The 22,078-nt window shown below is 38.4% G+C and overlaps 1 protein-coding gene across 8 annotated transcripts in view; it reads right to left on the bottom strand.

The window, feature by feature from the left end:
- The window catches only part of USP6NL (USP6 N-terminal like), a 217,589-nt gene that overhangs the window by 143,565 nt on the left and 51,946 nt on the right, over positions 1 to 22,078 (bottom strand). For 5 of the 8 annotated variants that reach the window (XR_008618512.1, XR_008618511.1, XR_008618513.1 and 2 more), the window contains exons 2-3: positions 19,169 to 19,235; positions 9,750 to 9,836 (exon numbers count right to left, since the gene is read on the bottom strand). Coding sequence is in view for 2 of the 8 variants with exons in the window: in XM_055087835.1 (XP_054943810.1) it covers positions 9,750 to 9,753 (4 nt within the window). In the remaining 6 variants the exon portion in view is untranslated. Of the gene's footprint in view, positions 1 to 9,749; positions 9,837 to 9,920; positions 10,136 to 19,168; positions 19,236 to 22,078 lie in introns of those variants that run through there. The other 3 variants (XM_055087833.1, XM_028494901.2, XM_055087834.1) reach the window with 2 other exon arrangements.

Raw genomic sequence — 22,078 nt, 5'->3', positions numbered from 1 at the left:
AATTCAATGTTAGAAATCCAAATATAAAATTGCATATACACCAACAACCCAATTATATCAAAATATATACTATCTGGACAATACCAGAGGACCATATGCAAAAAAGCAAATGAGTGGGGTTACCAATGACTTTCCCCCCCCATTCCCAAATGTATTTATTTTAATGTTATGGTTATACTTTAAAACAACAACAACAAAATGGGATTAGAGAAAATGAAGAGAACAGATTAGTTTAGATGAGATTAGGTAAAATTAAGTATAAAATGGAGGCAACAGTAGGGTGTTTAAACTAAAGTTACCAACTTAATCCCCTCCAAACACCTACTTCTACCAATGCTAAATTTTCCTTAATTTCTTAATCTTAATCTCAACCTCTTAACTCCAGATCTTCACACATGTTCCTTCTGTTTAGAACCCTCTCCCCCTTCCTCTTCACTTAGCCAGACCTCATCTGGAATATGATTTCCTAAGGGTAGTCTTCCTGCCCTCCCAGAAGGAGGTCCCCTGGCTCCTGCAGACACCAGCTTCCCTTTTTGCATTAACAGCGCTGCGGTATCTGTCTTCCCCACTAGTTCTGTGCTCCATGAGGCCCAGGGCCATGATAGCCTTGTCCTTGTCTATATCCCCAAAGACCAACACAGCAGCAGTGCACAGGGAGGTGCTCACTAAATATCTGTTAGTACTAAAAAGAAAACATTATTAATATTTATTCTAAATCATACATTCTCTTCCTTAAATCTGTTTTAAAATCAGACTCAAACACCACAACTGTTAAAACATTTTAAGCAATTTATAGCATCACCTGTCTCAATGTTGTCTAAAAACAAGTTTTGAATCTCTTATACTTTGCAATATTCCGTCAATTTTCTAGCTTCCAATATACCTTTCAATTATTAAACTTTTAAGAATTATAACTATAGATGGTAAGTATCCTGACATTTCACATTAAATTTAATATAACCCATAAATCTAACCGATAAAAACCCAATGAGAATCAGAGTCTTGATGCGTTCATCTATTCTATTTTTAGCTAAAGAAAATTTATTAGGACAAAGACAAAGAAGCACCAGGTTATGGGAAGGGCTAATCTTTAGTGAAGCAAATTCAATTTATATATGAAGAGCTGCAGCTGCTTTATTGTTATTTAAAAAAAAAACTAAATTCAATAGTGCTATACCTTACACCTTCACAGTACTTATTCAAGAGCATCTTGAGATTTTCGTCAACGTAACTCAAAACAGGAATCATACGGAAAGGAATTTCTCTTGATAAAAGCCAAATGTCTCCTTTCAAGGTCATCTCACATTCTAGAAAATATTTCATTGCCATTTTTCTCAAGCCTTTGCAATAAAAGCAAAACAGAAACTAGTAAAGCAGAATAAATCCTGTTCTTATATAAGAGATTTGAATCCTATTTCAATTAAAGAAGAAATGGGAAATTTTTCTGTGAAAGAACCAAATGGGAAGGAAATGGAGAGATCACCACGCAGTCCTCCTGTCCCTTTCAGACAGGCTTCCTGAAGGAATGCCCCCAGACCAGTCAGTCACACATGCCAGGACGGATCCCGGGAGAGAAGCCTCAGACAGTGCTAACCTGAGGGACACTCTGTGAAAGAACTGGTCTGTATTCTTCTAAAACACCACATCATATGAGATAAAGAACATCTGAGGAACCTTCCAGATTAGAGGAGACTAAAGAGACCTCACACTAAACGCAAGGCATGAATGATACTCAGCTGGACCCGGCACTGGAAGGACAGAATTGTCATAAAGGACATTATTGGGGAAACTGTCAGCAGTGAAATAAGGATTGTAGACCAGATAAACATAATTTATCTTTTTGATAGTTTTACTGCAGTCATGTAAGAGAGTATCCTTATTCTTCAGAACTACACACCAAAATACACGATATATGCAACCTATTCTCACATGGTTCCAAAATAAATAATGTGTATTTTTAAAATAAACATTCAGATATTTAAAAATAAAATAAAGAACTGATCCCATGGAAAAAAATAAAGTTGGACTGGGTGGGAAGGAAGGATAGAATTTCATGATATCAGAGGTAGAATTTCACCTGCTGAGAACAGATATGCACTAAACAGAAAAAAGTAACTTAAGAAGGAAAATTCTGTAGACCTAGAAGTTATTATTGTCCATCAGAATGCAGCTCAGCGCTGAGCTAGGAAAGCATAGCTTTTAGGTTAGACTAAAACCTGATAGCTAAAAATTGTTTACATCACATTTTAGGGGAAAAGAGAATAATGACTCCACTTTTAAAACACAAGTCAACATTTTTAAGTATACCTTTGTTAAGTGGAGAGTTACTTCTACTAAGTAATCATTTGAGATCCAAGTTCCTTTTAACAGTCAGTCTGGGTACCTAAAAAGTTGGGGGGCTTCCCTGGTGGTGCAGTGGTTGAGAGTCCGCCTGCCGATGCAGAGGTCACGGGTTCGTGCCCCGGTCCGGGAAGATCCCACATGCCGTGGAAAGGCTAGCTCCGCAATGGGAGAGGCCACAACAGTGAGAGGCCCGCGTACCGCAAAAAAAAAAAAAAAAAGTTGGGGCGGGGTTTTTCTCCAGTTCTGGGCAAAGTTCCCCGTACATGTAAGTACATATACCCATAGGTACATATAGGTACAAAGTTCCATGAAAGGTCTAAGGCTGATTTTTTTTTTTTTTTAATCACAATGGCCCTATTGCCTCCATGTGTGGTAATGTGGACCAAGACCATGTGCATTCTTCATGGCAACAGAGAAGGATTTTTCCTAACCCAAAAGAGAGTACAAAGAAGCTTTCTCTTTAGTTAGCAGTAAGGAAACCCCCCTTCATATAGCTTCTAGGTTACTTCTATCACCAGAAACAAACTTTTTTATAATAAAGCATGCCAATGAAATATTAATATCTTGGCAATCATATTCTAACAGTCTGAATCAATCATTTGGCCTATAACCTTGTATTACTGCAGTTAAAACAATAAATTCAAGCAAGTTGAAAAATCAAATTCAAATTTTGTTGTGCCACAATTGTCACAAAGAAACAAGTTTGTAATATTCTTCCAACACTGGTAATACCTAGTTCCTCCTTTCCTGGAACATACACTTACTTGATCTATATCTACATATCACAGAAGGAAAGAACAGAAAGTTATTACCTAAGGAAAATACAAAAGACCAACTATTGTAGGTTTACATAAAAACTTAATACATGTTTGCTTTTCAAATTTCTTTTAAGTTATAGTCAAGCCAACATATTTTGCCTTACTTTGCATTTATTAGAATATAACAAGGTTAACCAGTGAGGAGATCACAGTACTTTACTATATAGTGTCGAAAACTTTTACCAGTGCATCCAATAAATTCCAGTTCTGTTCCATTCTTCTAGAATCTGAAACAGGCAACTGTACTTTTAAAAAGACATTGCAATTCCAAATGCCCCACAATTTAATATAAGATGTATATGAGTGTACGTTAGTGTCTGACCATAATCTTTTTACATCCCACTGTTTAAGGTTTAACACCTGAATGCTCCAAATGTGTAAGCAGAAAGAAAACTGTTGCAATTCCAGGGGTACCTAGGTAATGCGAGCAGAAGTCAGCTTCTGAATTTAGGGGGGAAAATAGCACTCCACTACCATCTGCCTATACAATAACCACCAACTTCGAAGCTAAATAAGAGATAACTCATATAAGAAGTTTTCAGTTCCATTTGGCCTCCTAACTTCTGGACCACAATCATGACAGAAACCTATACAACATTTCCTTTTTAAAAAAAAAAAATAACTACCCATGGCTCAGTGCTGGAAGTGGGAGTGGGAGACTGGGGTAAAAGAAACTGGGAAGACGTTCTCGCTATATTCTTCATCCTTTCAGCCCAAGGCTTTAAAGAGAGGCTAGAAAGAATTATTACATAATCACTTGTCTATCTCCAAAAAAGAAAAAAAAATGTAACACCAAAATATCATTTTAGATCAGTTTTAAGGGAGAAAGATCGAGGCTAGGAAATTTTTAACATCAATTTCACATATCTGGGAAATGAGAAGACAACTATACAATGATATCTATCATATACACTGACAGGCTCAAATTCTCTTAATAGAAAATGTCTATTTGACTAAATGCAAAAAGTGATAATATACAGCTGTCCAGACACTATTTTAAAAAAACAAACTGATGTTAATTATATGTAGATATATTAGTTGTAGACCATATAACAAATATCACTAAGTTGTGTTTTCCATTATATGTCTTTTGATAAATAAGAAATACTAAAAGTCATACCTATAATATTTTCATATAGAATATATTAGAGAAGTTTTTGTTTTTAGAGAAGTTTTTGTTAAAGAGATATGAAATTTTTCAAACCAGTACATCAGTTCTAATAAAATGAATTCAAGAAAAAATTGTAAAACTCAAACTCTATTTTCTGAAATTAATGTCCTTTTCAAGGGGATTTCTCTCCAGATTTCATTAAATGCAGACACGCCAGTATTTAAAATGCAATTCAACTTAAATTTTCTTTTCTTTAACTTCTGCCCAACTTCTGAGGTACACAGCTATTCCATAAAACAGGATATACATCTAGATAGGCTATTGTTATACAGAAAGATGTAGCCAGTACTTGGGGAAAGTCCTATCTTACTTGTTGCATGATTTTTTCTATTTAATAAAAGACTCAGAAGAATCCTTATTCCACCACTCAGGGATTTAGTAATCTCCTCAATTACCTGTAACATTATCTGCTCTAACAAATGTTAGTGTTCTTCACTTCAGCATCATCTCTTATCTACCGCTCCAACGAATGATGATATTTACTCCTACTCTTATTAGAAAGCCACAAATACACCACATCCCAAATTATTCGCTGCCATTACTTTTTCCTCAGATAAAAGAGAAATATTTCATATCCCAAAGTAACCTCAAAAAACTCACTCCACTATTTAGGCCAAAGGGCAGGATCAAACTCTCCCACACAACAGATTCACTCCTGGATTGCCCGGTCAACATCCAAAGACTCTCTTAGGAAACATTTCATATAATTACTTACAGAGCAAAACTTTTCCAAAGAAAGTGAAATAAATACAGAAGATTAAAAATTGCAATAGATTGGATAAGCTTTATTTTTTTTAACTTAAAACTTGGGAAAAGAAAAATAATTAGTACCCTAAATTATCACTTTTGGTTTTTGGTGCTTTTTGGGCTTTTTTTTTTTTTTTTTTTAACATATTCCATCAAAATAATCATCTAGAAATTGTTAAGCACTGCTCTTTTTTTTTTTTTTTAAATAAAATTATTTATTTATTTTTGGCTGCGTTGGGTCTTTGTTGCTGCACGCAGTCTTCCTCTAGTGGCGGTGAGCGGGGGCTACTCTTCCTTGTGGTGCGTGGGCTTCTCACCGCAGTGGCTTCTCTTGTTGCGGAGCACGGGCTCTAGGCATGTGGGCTTCAGTAGTTGTGGCGCACGGCCTTAGTTGGTCCGCGGCACGTGGGATCTTCCCGGACCAGGGCTCGAACCCGTGTCCCCTGCATTGGCAGGTGGATTATTAACCACTGCGCCACCAGGGAAGTCCCAAACACTACTCTTTACACAAACTACTCTTGCTTTTATAATCTCCATCAAAGATCTAAAAAATCCATTTTAAATGACAGCCAGACTTTAAATAAAACAACTTTATTGCATCTTTGGCACCATCTGATAAAACAAAATCTTTAACAAATCTGATAAATGCTAAACATTGCTAAATATGCATTACAGAAAATTAAGACCAATTTAAGTACTGAAAAAGGCTTTTTGCAGATTGTAATAAAGTTAACAATTCACAATGAAATGCACAGCATAGCAGCATCATAGAACACATATTCCACAAGACAAAACTCAGAACTTAACAGAATACATAAAAATTGAGACTAAAAGCTGAAAAACATCTTAAAGCATTTAACAAATTCTCTAGGTCTTACAGTTGGAGCATCCCAATTCGTGTGTCAGAATGTGCAGAGAAATTGATCCCTCGGCCTGGCCTGAGGTGTCAGAGCTGGTAGCCTCCAAGTCGCAAACATCTCCATCAGTTTATCTCACATGCTGTACAACTACTACCATGTCCTACATGGTTCATGACATGGGAAGGGTTAGGAAATCCTGCAGAGCTAAACGCATCCAGACATACAAGTATCCAACCTTTCTTGTAATCTCTAGAGAAATACTGAAAAAAATTTTAGTTACCCATCAATCTCACCCAAATCTAGGTTTGGAAATTCTATCTTTAATGACATGTCTTCCTATTTTTTAACCTGTACCATGCTTCTCCAGTAATTTTTACAAAAACAGGAACTCTGATATACTCAGTTCCCTCCCACCTTTATGAAAACTTACAACCCCATAGAAACTGCAACACGGCACAGACCATGACAACACTCCCTAATCTATGGTTCCAGTTCTCCACTCGAGAATGATTTCCATCACTAGAGAAAATCAAGTTGGCAAGAAAGAAACTCAAAGTTTATTTCAAAGGGAGCAAGGAAAGGGCTGAAAACTAAGAACAAAACTAGGCAAAGCAAATACTGCCTGTAACCCATCTTTTTAATTTACGTCTAACAAAAATGGCTCTTTGTCAGAGTAACTTTTCCAGAATAAAATCTTAAGTTGTTCCCCTAACTGAAGTCCCTCAATAGTTCCTAAGCCCTGAAGTATGAAGTCCAAACCTCCAGAAATGTACACGACCTGGACCCTGATTTCATCTCCTCCCCAGCTCTATATTCCAGAATGTTCAACTACGCAGTAACATCCTTGTATGGTCAAACCTTCATGCCTTCCTCACAGTGCTCCCCTACTTGGAATGCTTTATCCTACACACACACTCTTTTCATGGGAGCAGCTCAAATTTCACCCTAAGAATAATAACACATGGAGCAGCTACTGTTACCACATAGTAAGGATGTCACTTAGGAACAGTCAAATCCATGCACTATTTACTGAGCATCTATTGAGTGCCAGGAACTTAGCACTAGGAATAAGTCTTTGCCCTCAAGGAGTTTACAGAATAGATGAAGATCAGAGTCAACAGGCCGCTGATTTTACTGGAGGACGACAGCTACTAGAGTGAGGCAGGCAGCGTGCTCTGCAGGCGCAGCACCACGGGGCTCACCTAGCGAGTGACGTGGTCATGGACGATGGGGAGGAACTCTAGGAACCAGGGAACTAAGCAGAAACGGATTTATTTTTAAATCTTAAATGTGAAGTAAGGATTTGGGACTTCACTGTAATCCCAGTGGTTAAACGCCCAATGGCATTGTTCATGCTTTGCAGCTCCCTTTCTTCGCAACGAACACAGAGAAATTACAGATAAAATATGAAGACAAATGACCAAAAGGACATACCTATGCCCCCAAACATGTTAAACATCTCCACAGATCAGAAATCTAACAGGAACACAAAGTGTGAGCAGCGCTGAAGCCAGGAGATCTGCTGAGCTCTGGGCCCCAAAGCAGGAAAAGGCAGCAGGCAGCTGATCCTCAGGGATTAACTATGGGTTGATCGTATGGGGTAACAAGGGCTCCACAAGGGCTACGAGGGTCAGTAGCCAGGCTCTTTGCTCAAAACCAGGAAACTAGACTGAAATCGACTTCTGCTAACCGCACTCAGGCTACAGCCTAGGAAGCAGCTGACCTAATGCCAGCTGCCTCAGTGACTGAATCTGTGATATCCCCAACGTCACCATGGGACCGGGGCTCTGGTCGACTAACACAGACCTGATTCTGATCTGGGAACTCCAAAGCCAGGCAGAGACAACGGCAAATCTGCTAGACCAGCAGGGGGAATCACAAAGAGACAGAGAGACGCACACACACACACACACACACACACGAAAAAGAAAAAAGAAACTCCCATCAGAACTTGCCTGCAGAATTACAGAACATGATGAAAACACCAACAATATCAACAACCACAACATAAACTCACTGCAGACAAGACAAAAAATCATCAAATGATCTGAAAAAGACTTTAAAATAAGCATGTAAGAGATCTTCGAAGAGATAAAGAAATAACAAAAGAACCAAAAAAATTTTAAATACAAACGAGCAGAAATGAGAAATGAACTAGTGGATATTGAAAAAAACCAATTAAAAATCTTGCAAATGAAGTATAACCACTGTAATTTATAGATAAATTGTTGGTGGTTCCGATACGTATCTTGGTTGCCTAGTAAGCCATCCCTCCCTCTGCCTTCACACTCACAGGGCTCTGAGTTTTAGGGGGCAGTCATGTTAGACACCAAGATTCAAAAGTCATGGGGCTTCCCTGGTGGCGCAGTGGTTGAGAGTCCACCTGCCGATGCAGGGGATACAGGTTCGTGCCCCGGTCCGGGAAGATCCCACATGCCGCGGAGCAGCTAGGCCCGTGAGCCATGGCCGCTGAGCCTGCGCGTGCAGAGCCTGTGCTCCGCGACGGGGGAGGCCACAACAGTGAGAGGCCCTCATACAGCATTAAAAAAAAAAAAAAAAAAAAAATCAAAGACACCCTGTATTTGTCCTCAAAGAACTTGCCATCTATAACAGTGATGCTACCAGACCACTAAGGTTACAACGCAGAACAAAATTTAGTTACATTTCCAAAAAAGGTAAGCATTTTTTAAATTAAAATGCTCTTAGTGTTCATGAAGTCATATTACCATCTTTACTAGAGTTGGCATTCTATGATAGGTAAACATTCTCACAAAACTTCATATGAATGGAGCTGAAATAACCAAAGCTGCTTCTTTCCAAATCTGTATTTGAACTCATCTGGCAACTATCCTTGTTTATTCAAAGCACACCACCAAAAAAGTAACCCGCTGAAAAGTCTCCAAAACCAAAGACCACTACTTGCAATATTACTTTTAGTAGAAAGCACTCAAAGATTTCACAATAACAGCTTCATTTTCACTTATCAACTGCCTGATTATTCAAACTGATGAGAAAAGTGACTCTATTCCTATTAAGGTAAATATAATCAATATAAATAACGTGAAAAATTTTAAACTCTCTAATATTATATTCCAATAAGAAAATGCTCACTTCATCCCAAAGTTTCCATAATCAAAAAGCGGTACTCTAAAAGTACATCAAAACTGTCATAGGATCCCAGTCAGGATTAAATCTTAATTCTTTCCTCACTCTCTAAAAGTAAACAACACAAAATAGTAAAATCCAGTTCTCCTGTTCACAAACAGAAGTGGAAAGGAATGACAGAAAATATTACATATACCATCCCCTCACAACTGAGAAGATAAAATCTATATCAAAAGATAGGTCTATAGGATAGACTTGGTTCCTTGATCCATCAAAGACATTGATAAAGAGATTTCTTTCTTTTTTTTGCTTAAATACAATATTAACCTATGTTATGCAATGATTAAATTTCACACAATAAAACCTCTGCTAATTATGGTCAACTGCAATTGTTTCCCTCTTCATATTTCCAAAAAGTCATTTTCCAATGACTAGTCAATAGAAAAGTTTAGATAGTAGAACTAAACCAGCCAAGAAGCTAATGACACAGATATCCTCACCACATCTAACTTCTTAGAATAAATCAAACATCGATCTCCTCGTTTAAATAGAGGCAAGTGCACTGTATTGGGCTGAACCAGATTATCCAATCTCTGATGAAGTGACAAAATTCCAATCTGCTCAGTAACAAATTTTTTCTTTAAGTACAACACCGCAGATGCTCCTGAGAGGACTGAAATGATACACAGGAGGAAGGACACTTACCCATGACTGGAGATGTCTTTGTACGTGGTCCCAATCAGGCACTACACCCAAATCTGCTGTCCAGCGTTTCTCAGAGGAATACATGTCCTGGTCAGAAAACAAAGAGAAAGAAATCATATTTTCTAAAGGTCAGTGTTTAAAGTTTTCTAAAAGGAAATAAAAATAATTTACTCGGGCTTCCCTGGTGGCGCAGTGGTTGAGAATCCGCCTGCAGATGCAGGGGACACAGGTTCGTGCCCCGGTCCGGGAAGATCCCACATACCGCGGAGCGGCTGGGCCCGTGAGCCATGGCCGCTGAGCCTGCGCGTCCGGAACCTGTGCTCCGCAACGGGAGAGGCCACAACAGTGAGAGGCCCGCGTACAGCAAAAAGAAAAAAAAAAAAATAATAATAATAATTTACTCATAAATTCTATTTCCAAAAGAACCCCATGATGTCATCTAAATATAAAAAATTACCAATCTTTGGAATATCATGATTCTGCTCCTATTTTCCTTTTTCAGTAAGCCATTACCTCAAAAGCAAATAGTAAGTCTAAAGGAGTTACCACACAGAAACTTATTAACAGGTGCACTTTGCCTTCAGTCCCTCCCCATCCCACCCCCACATAAATAAGTCATAGGAAGAAAGCACTCCATTTGGGGTAAATTAAGCACATCACACCTGCTAAATGTATTCTGACTGCACATAGGTGCCTTATATACACCATCAAATAAAGATTACCAAAGTTATTGCTATGGACTTTCCCTTATAATGGGCATTCTCCTCACTATAAAAGTAATATGGTTTCATTGTTTTAAAAAGCTGGAAACAGCAGCAAAGTAGAAAGAAAAAAAGTTCTCTCACAGTATAATGGCACTACATCTACCCAATCATGTGGGGCATATCTCCTTTCCAGGAACTTTCTGTACATATTTTAAAAATACACTTAATAAATACTACATACAAAATTTTGTATTTGGTTCTTTTGAGTATAACATAAAGCATCATCCTGCATTATTATAAATACAAACTTAACCCTTTGAGAAGATTTCCATTATAAATCTTCCTCTCTTGATAATATATTAAAGAAAATGAGGCATGAAGTAATACTAATGCTACATTTAAACATAACCACGGATTCACAAATGCCTCCCCAAACCTAATATATGAAATTCCACAAATAAGGTAACATCAGATTCGATATAAAATTTACACTTGTGCTAAGTCATGTGTAGCTGCCTTCATAAACTGAGAAGCTACTTCTGGCAATCACCAGAAGCGGTGATTACTTTCTAGATCAATTAAGAAAATAGCATAATACTAAGGACCTCTGCTTCTGAAACAGATTTCAGTTCAGGAACCATTTTTTGAAGAAATAATGCTTGCCCCATCTATAAAACATCTCTACTCATACTGTGTAATATACAAAAGAAGAATAAATTCACCGAATGGAAATTCTGGACGCCCAGCAGGGTCCACACGCTGTAATTAGCAGTGGCCTTATCTCCGCTGGGCTACCGCGTAATCACCTGGCCCCCACCCCACACACCCTCCTCTTCGTCTTGCAGTGGATACTATTAAATGATTTCCATTTCCAGATAACCCAATTATCCCAAAGAAAATGAGAAGCTGTACGGAAAATTCTAAAACAACACATAATCCACGTGACGAAAGGTTCTCACCATGAATACACTTTCTTCCTGGCGCTTCGCCGAGTCTATTAGACTTGTTTCCCGGCCAGGAGACTAGGAGGTGGCACACGCTGCCCCGAGGAGTGCACTGACAGGTGGTCGAGGACGGGGCCCCGTGTCACAGAGACACAGAGGAGACTACCCGCTCACAGGGGCCCCGGGAGCTCATGCACAGCTCACTCACACCTGTGGGGTCCTCTCTCTGTCCAGGGACTTCTCTCTTTGTTCATGCTTATATCAAGTTTTTTATCTTAATTTAAAATTCCTACATGGCAACATCAAAGCACTTTGTACTAAGTCGTGCACCCCTTCTACCCACAGTTATAAACTGCCAAATAAAAACTTATTCAAGGATTGAAGTTCCTCAGATATTAGTAACCTCAAAAAAAACCAGGATAATAAAACTTACAAACACTGGATTTATAACCTTACTATCTGAGGTGATAAAAGTACTTGACAAATATGCAACAATGCATGAGTTGGAATTAATGTCATGGAGTAGTTCTTAGAAAACATATTTTTAAATTACTTATAACTGAAGTCCTATGTTCAAGATTCTTTATGCTAATCGCAGCTTTGAAATGCAGACCCTCCACCCCCAAGTAGGTGGTTACCAATTCTTTTTAGCAATGAGGCAGTTCAGAAGCACAAATGATAAAACTTTCAGATCCCCTTCCTCCTCCTCAAAATGCTACCACCTGGACATACAAAGAAGAAGAAAAATCTTACTTGCTGTTTTTCACACCATCTCAGAGGGAAAGAGTACTGTCTTAAATCCAGAGTTTCATATAAAAGGCATTATTGGGATATTTCTGCAAAATCTGGCCTTTCAACGCACTTTCCAGGAACTTGAGCCGTTGCCGTTTATTTTCAGCAAAGAATTTATCCTCATGCTAACCTACTATGGGTTCTTTCAAGTGGCTCCTCCAACTTTTGTGGTAACACTTGATACGCACAAGTGGTAAGGCTACAGCAGGCCTCCTTAGGCCTGCTGACACCCATCCTGACAGGGAACTCAAGGTCCAGTTAAAGGAAAGAAATGCCACCATATCCTTTTCTTTACTGCAGGCACTAAACATGACCTAAAAATAATTCCTGTCACTTTTTTTTTTAAATATTTAGTTTATTTAGTTTATTTATTTGGTTGCGCTGGGTTTTGGTTGCGGCAGGCGTGCTCCTTAGTTGCGACTCACAGGCTCCTTAGTTGCAGCTTGCCGGCTCCTTAGTTGCGGCACGTGGCCTCCTTAGTTGTGGCACGCGAACTCTTAGTTGTGGCACGCATGTAGGATCTAGTTCCCCGACCAGGAGTCAAACCCGGGCCCCCTGCATTGGGAGTGCAGAGTCTTATCCACTGTGCCACCAGAGAAATCCCTCCTGTCACTTTTAGTCAGTTAAAACTTATGGAAGTATTTAAAAGGATTTCTGGTTTTATAACACCAGATCATCTATTCTAAAACTAGCTCAACAGTCCCACTTTTAATTATTTTAAAACTTAAAATTAATAGAATTATAAACCACAACATACAGTCGTAGCACATTCTTTTTTTTTTAACATCTTTATTGGAGTATAATTGCTTTACAATGGTGTGTTAGTTTCTGCTTTACAACAAAGTGAATCAGTTGTACATATACATATGTTCCCATATCTCTTCCCTCTTGCGTCTCCCTCCCTCCCACCCTTCCTATCCCACCCCTCTAGGTGGTCACAAACCACCTAGCTGATCTCCCTGACAGTAGCACATTCTATTGTTTCTAATAATATTCTGTCTGGAGATCAAATTAACATTAATTTATTTCATTGTACAATAACTTCTACAAAGAAAATACACAAAGATTCCCAATCTCTACTAAAAGCTAATGTAATCTCCATTTTTAATCTCATCACAAATTATAATTTTAAAAAATCAAATTTAATCTTGAAGATATTATGCTAAGTGAAATAAGCAAGTCATAATAGGACAAGTACTCTATGATTTCACATATATGAGGGACCTAGAGAAGTCAAATTCACACAGACATAAAGTAGAATGGTGGTTGCCAGGGGCTGGAGGAACGGAAAATGGGGAGTTAGTGTTTAATGGGTGAAGAGTTTCATTTTGGGAAGATGAAAAAAGTTCTGGAGATGAATGGTGATGGCTGTACGTTAATGTGAATGTAATGTACCTGAACTGTACACTTTAAAATAGTTAAAATGGTAAATCTTATGTGTATTTTACAACAATAAGAAATACGAATGTAAAAAAAGAATCAGTTACCTATGGTTTCGAAAGAGTAAGCAAATCCTAAAGTAACAGAAATTACAAAGAATTTAGACTTTTTAATTCATAAATATTAAAAACCAACTGCATGTTTCTAAAATATTTGGCTATAAGAGAAAAGAAGTGTGTACGTGAGAAATAGCTAGGACTCATTATTTAGATTTTTTTTTAAATCCCTACAACGAAATTACTAACACACGCTCCTGCTAAATCCAGGAGGATTTAGCTATTCCCCCAATACCACCATTCACTATGATCCCTTAAACTCATTTGGTTTGTTTCCATCCATTTTCAAAATATTTTTCCTTCTAAATACGTGTATACTTTTTCATTCATGCGCTCTTGTATAGATAAAATACTTACTGACACCAAGAAGCTGAAGATGATGTGTAAGACTTTAAAAACTTTACCCACAGTTCTATTTTTATCTTTTAGCATTTTTAAAAATTTTGTAGAATAAGGACAAAGTAACTATTTAATTAATTCTTTCTCATAATTTTTAATTTCATGGTCAGTTTCTACTTAAAGAATTCCCACCACTCTGCTATGAACTTTCCAGTGTTTATCATTCAAGATAAGTACTTATTATTCACTAACTAATAAAATAAAGCTGTAAGAGACTTTTCTTTCTGCAAATCTTGTGTCCAAATGGCTTCAGAACCCTTTTGCTACATGACACCTAAAAACGCTTGATAAAAATATAAGAATTATACTTTTGAATGCATAGCAAAGCTCACAAGCAACTAAGAGATGTCCTCAGAGACCAAAAAAGTAAACAGGAGCACAAATAGAGAGTGGTAGGTGGGCAATGATGCCAGCAACTGCTCTAGAGGCACTGACAATCCCCCATAACCAAACTATACTGTCCAATACTGAGCCACTAGCCACATGTAGCTTTTTAATTTTAAATTAATTTAAAGCATCTAAAATTCAAAATTCAGTTCCTTTGTCACACTAGCCACATTTCAAAGGTGACTACTGGCTATCATATTAGCACAGATATATAATATTTCTATTATCATGGAAAATTCTATTGGATAATGCTGAAGAGCTTTCAGTGTTAACAGTCATGCATGGGACAAAGCAAAAGCTTCACACTACACAATATGGGAAGTCAGACTAAAGATAAGCACTTAAAGCCTGGTCCCTGAAGAACTAAATCTTCAATAAAAAAGAATAAACTATGAAAAAGCAATCTACCGCAAACGGAGACTAGAGGAAAATTCTCCCCTGCATCTAGGCTTATTGGTGTTTTGGGAGGAGAAGGGGAATATTCCCTGGAAGTTTGTAACCAAAACCAACCTTCACATGGGTATCAAGTTCAAATCCATACTACTTGTACACTGTGAAAATCTCAAGTCTAAAAATTAAGTGGCCCTGGGTTGACAGTGTCCTCAATTGCAATTCTTCTCTGGGAGAAAGCACTCTTAACCCAGGTCTTGTAAGAATTTCCACAGATAAAGTTACCATAAAAACAAGTTCAAATTGTAAAACTAAGGATAATAAGCAAGATACAACAGAAATAAGTATATAATTCACGATTTTTTTAAAAAAGAGGGTACACTGGGGGCTTCCCTGGTGGCGCAGTGGTTGAGAGTCCGCCTGCTGATGCAGGGGACACGGGTTCGTGCCCCGGTCTGGGAGGATCCCACATGCCGCGGAGCGGCTGGGCCCGTGAGCCATGGCTGCTGAGCCTGTGCATACGGAGCCTGTGCTCCACAACGGGAGAGCCCACAACAGTGAGAGGTCCACGTACCGCAAAAAAAAAAAAAAAAAAAGTGTACATTAATGTTTCAAAATACTAATTGAAATGGAAAATATGAGCAAAAAAGAGGGCAACAGATTTTTTAAAGAATCAAGTTAAAAATAGTATAACTAAAATTAAATCTCAATGGACAAGTTCAGCAAACTAGATACTGCTAAAGAGAATTAACAAACCAGATGATGGACCTGAAATGATCCAGGATGCAACAAGACAGATTAAAAAAATAAAGGAATATTAAGAGACATGAAAAATAGAATAAAACATCTAATATGTATATCTAATTGGAATTTTAGAAAGAGAACAAAAAGAATGAGGGAGAGGCAATATGCAAAAAGAGAATAGCTGAGAATTTTCCTGAACTGATGAAAAACAGTATTGCACAGATTCAAGTTCAGCAAATAACAAGAGATATAAATTTTTTCTAAAAAAAAAGAAATTGACACCTAGAGACATCACGGTGAAACTGCAAATCATCAATGACAAGGAGTTCTTAAAGCCAACCAGAAACAAAAGTCAAACTGCTTACAAAGGAACAATCAGACTTGACAACTGATTGATCAACTGCAACCATGGAAGCCAGAAGACAAGAGAATAATATCTTCAAAGTTCTAAGAGAAAATAACTGTTAACCTATAATTATGTACCCAACTCAGCTAAACTATCTTTTCAAGAAAATGGGCAAAATAAAGAAAATTTCAGACCCAAACTGAGGGAGTACACTGTAATCATTAAGGATGCTTCCAAAACTGTAGTTCACAAAGATGGAAAATGATGTCAAAAAGAAGGTCTGAAATACAGGAAAGAATGGTGAGAAAAGAGGATTGTAAAAATGAGTAAATGGAAACAAATATTAGAGGTATAATTTCTAAATTAGGAGGTATAAAAACAAACAAACCTAAAATACTGAGCAAAAGCAGCATGTAATCTAGAAGGGAGATACAGGAATGGAAAGAGTCCAAGTTTCTTATGCTGTTTTTCAGGAGGAAGATGTGGCAGACACTATCTTTTGTTCATATGTCTTCCATCACTTGCTGTCCTTACCGTGGCTTCCCTGGGAGTGGAGGATACTCCCCACCTCATGGATTTGAGGGTCCAGCCACATGACGTACTGGAATGTGAGCAGAACTGACACTGTGCCAGTTCTAACTGGAGGCTTTAAGAGCACTGCGCTGTCTGTGTTCTCTTGCACTGAGACACTGCATCCCAGTCACTGCTAGTCCCAGAATGCAGAGATACCCAGCACACAACTGAACCCAACCCACAGGTTCTAGCCAAACCCAGCCAACCCAGCCACACACAGCAGAGACTGCCAAACCTGTGAGCTGGAAATAAATGTCTGTCACTGTACATCACTGAAATTTTGCAGTGGTTTGTTACCCAGCATTATTACAGCAAAAGATGACTAATACCAAGGTGAAAGATCTTAACTTTATATATTCTTTTTTTAATTTTTTATTTATTTATTTTTCGCTGTGTTGGGTCTTCATTGCTGCACGTGGGCTTTCTCTAGTTGCAGCGAGTGGGGGCTACTCTTGGTTGCAGTGCGTGGGCTTCTCATTGCAGTGGCTTCTCTTGTTGCGGAGCAGGGGCTCTAGGTGCGCAGGCTTCAGTAGTTGTGGCATGCGGGCTCTAGAGCGCAGGTTCAGTAGTTGTGGCGCACGGGCTTAGTTGCTCCGTGGCATGTGGGATCTTCCCGGACCAGGGATTGAACCCATGTCCTCCACACTGGCAGGCGGATTCTTAACCACTGCGCCACCAGGGAAGCCCAAAGGTATTAACTTTAAATGCAAATTAAATTTGTGGGTATTAGTTTTACTAAAAAATTTTACTCACTAAATTTGTGAACATGTGTGTATATATACATATAAAAAACTACAAATACTGATACATATGTGTATACACACACATAGTGACACTTTATATAAAGTTTAAGAATATGCAAAATTAACAATATGTTTATTAGGAACATGTACATATGTAATACAACCATAAAGAAAAGCAAGAGAATGCTGGATCCCAGAGTTTCTGGGGACAGGAGTAAGATAGAGGAGGAGTTGTAGGGAGGTGTGAGCCAAGAGGGTAGGGCTAGCATTCTACCACTTAACCTGAGGGAGGGGACAGTACAAATATCATTCTATTAGACCTTACGTAACATTACATATAGTCCTTTGTATGAATATATATTTTAATATGAAAAAGCAAAACTTTTCCAACAAAATTCAGAAATGAAATGATTATAAATAAAAATAACAACATATGGGGCTTCCCTGGTGGCGCAGTGGTTGAGAATCCGCCTGCCGAGGCAGGGGACACGGGTTCGTGCCCCGGTCCGGGAAGATCCCACATGCCGCGGAGCGGCTGGGCCCGTGAGCCATGGCCGCTGAGCCTGCACGTCCGGAGCCTGTGCTCCGCAACGGGAGAGGCCACGGCAGTGAGAGGCCCGCGTACCACTTAAAAAAAAAAACAAAAAAACAAAAAACATATGTAAGTAATCACATGTATAAAAGAGTTAAATGCATTTATAATCTTTAAGCCATAATTAAGAGGCAGAAAGAGTTGTAGTGACTCACATTCTTTTTTTTTAATTAATTAATTTATTTTTAATTTTATTTATTTTGGCTGCGTTGGGTCTTCATTGCTGCGCACAGGCTTTCTCTAGTTGTGGCGACTGGGCGCTACTCTTCATTGCGGTGTGCGGGCTTCTCATTGCAGTGGCTTCTCTTGTTGCGGAGCACGGGCTCTAGGTGCGTGGGCTTCAGTAGTTGTGGCACGCGGGCTTCAGTAGTTGTGGCTCGCAGGCTCTAGAGCGCAGGCTCAGTAGTTACGGCACACGGGCTTAGTTGCTCCGCGGCATGTGGGATCTTCCCGGACCAGGGCTCGAACCCATGTCCCCTGCCTTGGCAGGCAGATTCTTAACCACTGCGCCACCAGGGAAGCCCTGACTCACTTATTGTTTAAGAGAAAGAGACAAATACAAGTGATAGCCAGGTCCACTATAAAATGCAAGAGAGAATTTATGTGAAAAGACTGATGATTATACATTATCCAAACGTAGAAGCAGCTGGCCTTCCCAAAGAGCTGTGTCATTTGTGCATCTGCTCTCAGCTATCTGATCACTGAAGATTCTGATCTCACCTTCAGAGCTGTATAATACAAGTTCATTTTCTAGTAGAAATTCCTAGATCCTGTTTTGCTGAATTGCCATGCATTGAACTACCATCCCAAGAAAAAGCTTAAGAAAATTGTCTTAATTGAAGCATTATTTGTAACAGCAAAAAAACAAAAAAACGTATAAACAACTTAAATGTGCAATAATAAGGGACTAAATGAATTGTTAATTTACATGTAATGGAGTCTCATGCATCCATTTAAAAAACATCGCAAAGAAACTTAATGACAGTGAGTGAATGAATGCTCTCCAATGTGCTTTGTGCCACTTTCTCACAATCAGCAAGAAGTATCAGAAATGATGCCTCAACCAACTTAAATGTATTTCCCCAAAGGCTTATAAACCAATATTTAAAGTGATTAATGTTCAATTTTTAAATTTAAAATGAACAGATAATATAAAAATTTACTATTCATTCAATAAATATTTACTGAGCAGCTATTACGAGCCAGACAGTGTTCTAGGCTCTCCATACACAGCCACAAACAAAACAAATACCCCATCCTCGTGGAACTCACGAATTGCTAGGAACTCCTAGCAATTCTAGTACCTTACCTTCTTAATTCAGATGCACAGTTCATTAGTTCAAATAAAAATGTCAGGGCAGGTTCCAGGGTAATATCTTCTCATGCCAGATAAAGAAAACTTTAGTTAATATTTAAAGTCATTATTCATTGACATGGATGGTCTCACCACTGTACTTTCACAATTGTTGAGCTTTCTATAAAGAATGCTCTTTCTGCAGTTTACACCCCCTGAAACACAATGCTGAATTCCCATGGCTTTCAGTATTTTCCCTGCTCAAGAGAAGTAAAGCAAATCTTCTATCACAGCTAGAGTAGGTTTATTTACCCCATTCACTCAATCAACAAAGTACTTCCTGCTAATAAGATCAGAGAAGGAGATGGGCAAAATGAGAAATCCTTCGGTTTCCTAGGTCTGTTTACACGTGTATGTTAATGAAGCATCAGATAAGAACCAGGTCTGATTTCCCCTTCTACAGGTAGAATTTAAGTTAGGTTTCCAGGAGGACTTATCGAATTCTAGTAGCTTTACACTGATCAACACGTCAACTTCTAGGTATTCAGGAAAACAAATGTCCTTCCCAAGGCTTCCTTTCCTATCTCAGTTACAGAGATGCAGGGCCTTTCAAAAGCAGCTTACAATCTGCTTACATGTCACATTTGCCTAACGTACTTGATACATCCTACCAGAACTAAGCATAATGCCTGAGGTCCACAGATAAAAGCTAAAATGAAGGGTACAGTATCTCTGATTTTCAGGGGCCTGGCTTCATTTAAAAAGTCAGTTAAAAATTACATACAGCTAAGTATAATATAAGCACTGCTGCAGACACTATGAGGACTAAAAAGAAAAGTAGACAGGATTCCAGGCCTAACTTTAAGGAATTTACATCTAGTTGGATTCTAAACACAAGAATGTATGCATCGATCCGTTAAATAAATACTAATACAGCTCTACAACATGTGAAAACTTCTCAAAGGGCTTGAGATACAGCAATCGAGACAAACCTGATCCCAGCCACACTGCCTTTAACAGAACATAGTCAGGACAAAAGTCCTAAAGAAGATGGGAGTCAAGGGCTATAGCTCATGCAAAGGCCCTATACTGAGTTAAAATGAGTAAATGTACGGGCAAAAAATGTAAATGTATACAGGTGAAAAGAGGAAAATTCACGTAGGATGTCAATAAAATTGGAATTCAGCAAGCTGATGGCAGAACGTAAGAAAATCACTCAACATACAGCAAGTCCAAGATGAAAGTGGTCCAGCTCTGCCATTAACCAGCTCTAGGAATGTAGATCAAGTCACTTCACTTCTCTGAGCCTTGGTTTCTTTATCCATAAAATGAGAAGTTAGCTTTTTCAACCTGGCTACCACTCAAGATTGTCAAGGGATTATGCATGAAAAAAAAAATGCTTTCATAAACTAAATATCTCATATATTTGACACATGCATGAGCATGGATCCATTTTTGGTCTTATTATAAAATAAAGGAGTTGAAACATAATTTTTAAGTTCTCTTTCTAGCACTGTAAGGTTTGTGACCTAAAAACTAATTTTAGGTCAATGGATAACTAAGAAAGATTCTAACTTCCTCAGCATTATAAGTAGATTCAATTAATAAATTATCACAACAAACAAAGTATGAGCTGGAAAAAACTGGTCTAAAATGTTGGTTATGTTTTAAAAAAGGGGAGGGGGATGGCAGATTCAAAGGACACTTGGTAGAAAGTCAAAATGACTACTAACAGTGAAGTAATCAAAGGTAATCCTAAATTCAAAGGCAGAATCCAGTTGATATTCTTTTGGAAATCCTCAGTGATGGCAGATCATCATCTTTGCAGGAAAACGTTTTTGTAAAAGAAAAATATTGGGCTTCCCTGGTGGCGCAGTGGTTAAGAATCTGCCTGCCAATGCAGGGGACATGGGTTCAAGCCCTGGTCCGGGAAGATCCCACATGCCGCGGAGCAACTAAGCCTGTTCACCACAACTACTGAGCCTGTGCTCTGCAGCCCGCGATCCACAAATGCTGAAGCCAGCGCACCTAGAGCCCGTGCCCTGCAACAAGAGGCGCCACCGCAATGAGTACCCCGCACACCGCAACGAAGAGTAGGCCCCGCACGCAGCAACAAAGACCCAACGCAGCCAAAAATAAATAAAATTAAATTTAAAAATTTATTTAAAAAAAATAGTGAAATGCCTGGAAGGGCATATTTCTTTAAAAAGAAAAGAAAAGAAAAGAAAAAAATATTTCCCAAGCAAGTCTGGTGAAGGAGCTTAGAATTCAAACTGATAATAAAATGTGATATAAATTGATGATGAATAGGGTTTCATAACTCTAAAAAGCAATCTCTAAAAAGAAATTCCTCTTCAGCAACTAATGTAGTCTACTAATGGTAACTAATTTGAATACGTATTCTAAAATCCTGCTTTCAAAATGAGTCTATTACTTCACAACCACATTATTCTACTTGGCTTCTATTTTCCAACAACTAATCATCAGCTGGGAAAGTGAAACACAAACACATGAAAGTTACATAAAAGACAAAATAAGGGACCTGCATTTCCGACAAAGCTAAACCACATATTACATACCAACCTTCTTAAAGACAAAAACCTAGACCAAAAATATATATATATATAAATGTATATATAAAGTATATTTTTTAATTATTAAAAATATCAGAGGGTAAAAATTGGTACAACCACTTTGAAAAACTGGTAGTAACTCCAAGAGCTAAATATTTATCTACTTATTACTCAACAATTCCATTTCTAGGGATACTTCCAAAAGAAAGGAGTCCATATGTCCAACAAAATACATGTATAAGAATGTTCAGGGGGCTTCCCTGGTGGCGCAGTGGTTGCGCGTCCGCCTGCCGATGCAGGGGAACCGGGTTCGCGCCCCGGTCTGGGAGGATCCCACATGCCGCGGAGCGGC

Source organism: Physeter macrocephalus, chromosome 11 (assembly GCF_002837175.3).
Source record: "Physeter macrocephalus isolate SW-GA chromosome 11, ASM283717v5, whole genome shotgun sequence".
Taxonomy (NCBI): domain Eukaryota; kingdom Metazoa; phylum Chordata; class Mammalia; order Artiodactyla; family Physeteridae; genus Physeter; species Physeter macrocephalus.
The sequence above is the reverse complement of the archived record's forward strand: the minus strand, read 5'-3'. Positions and strand labels throughout refer to the sequence as shown.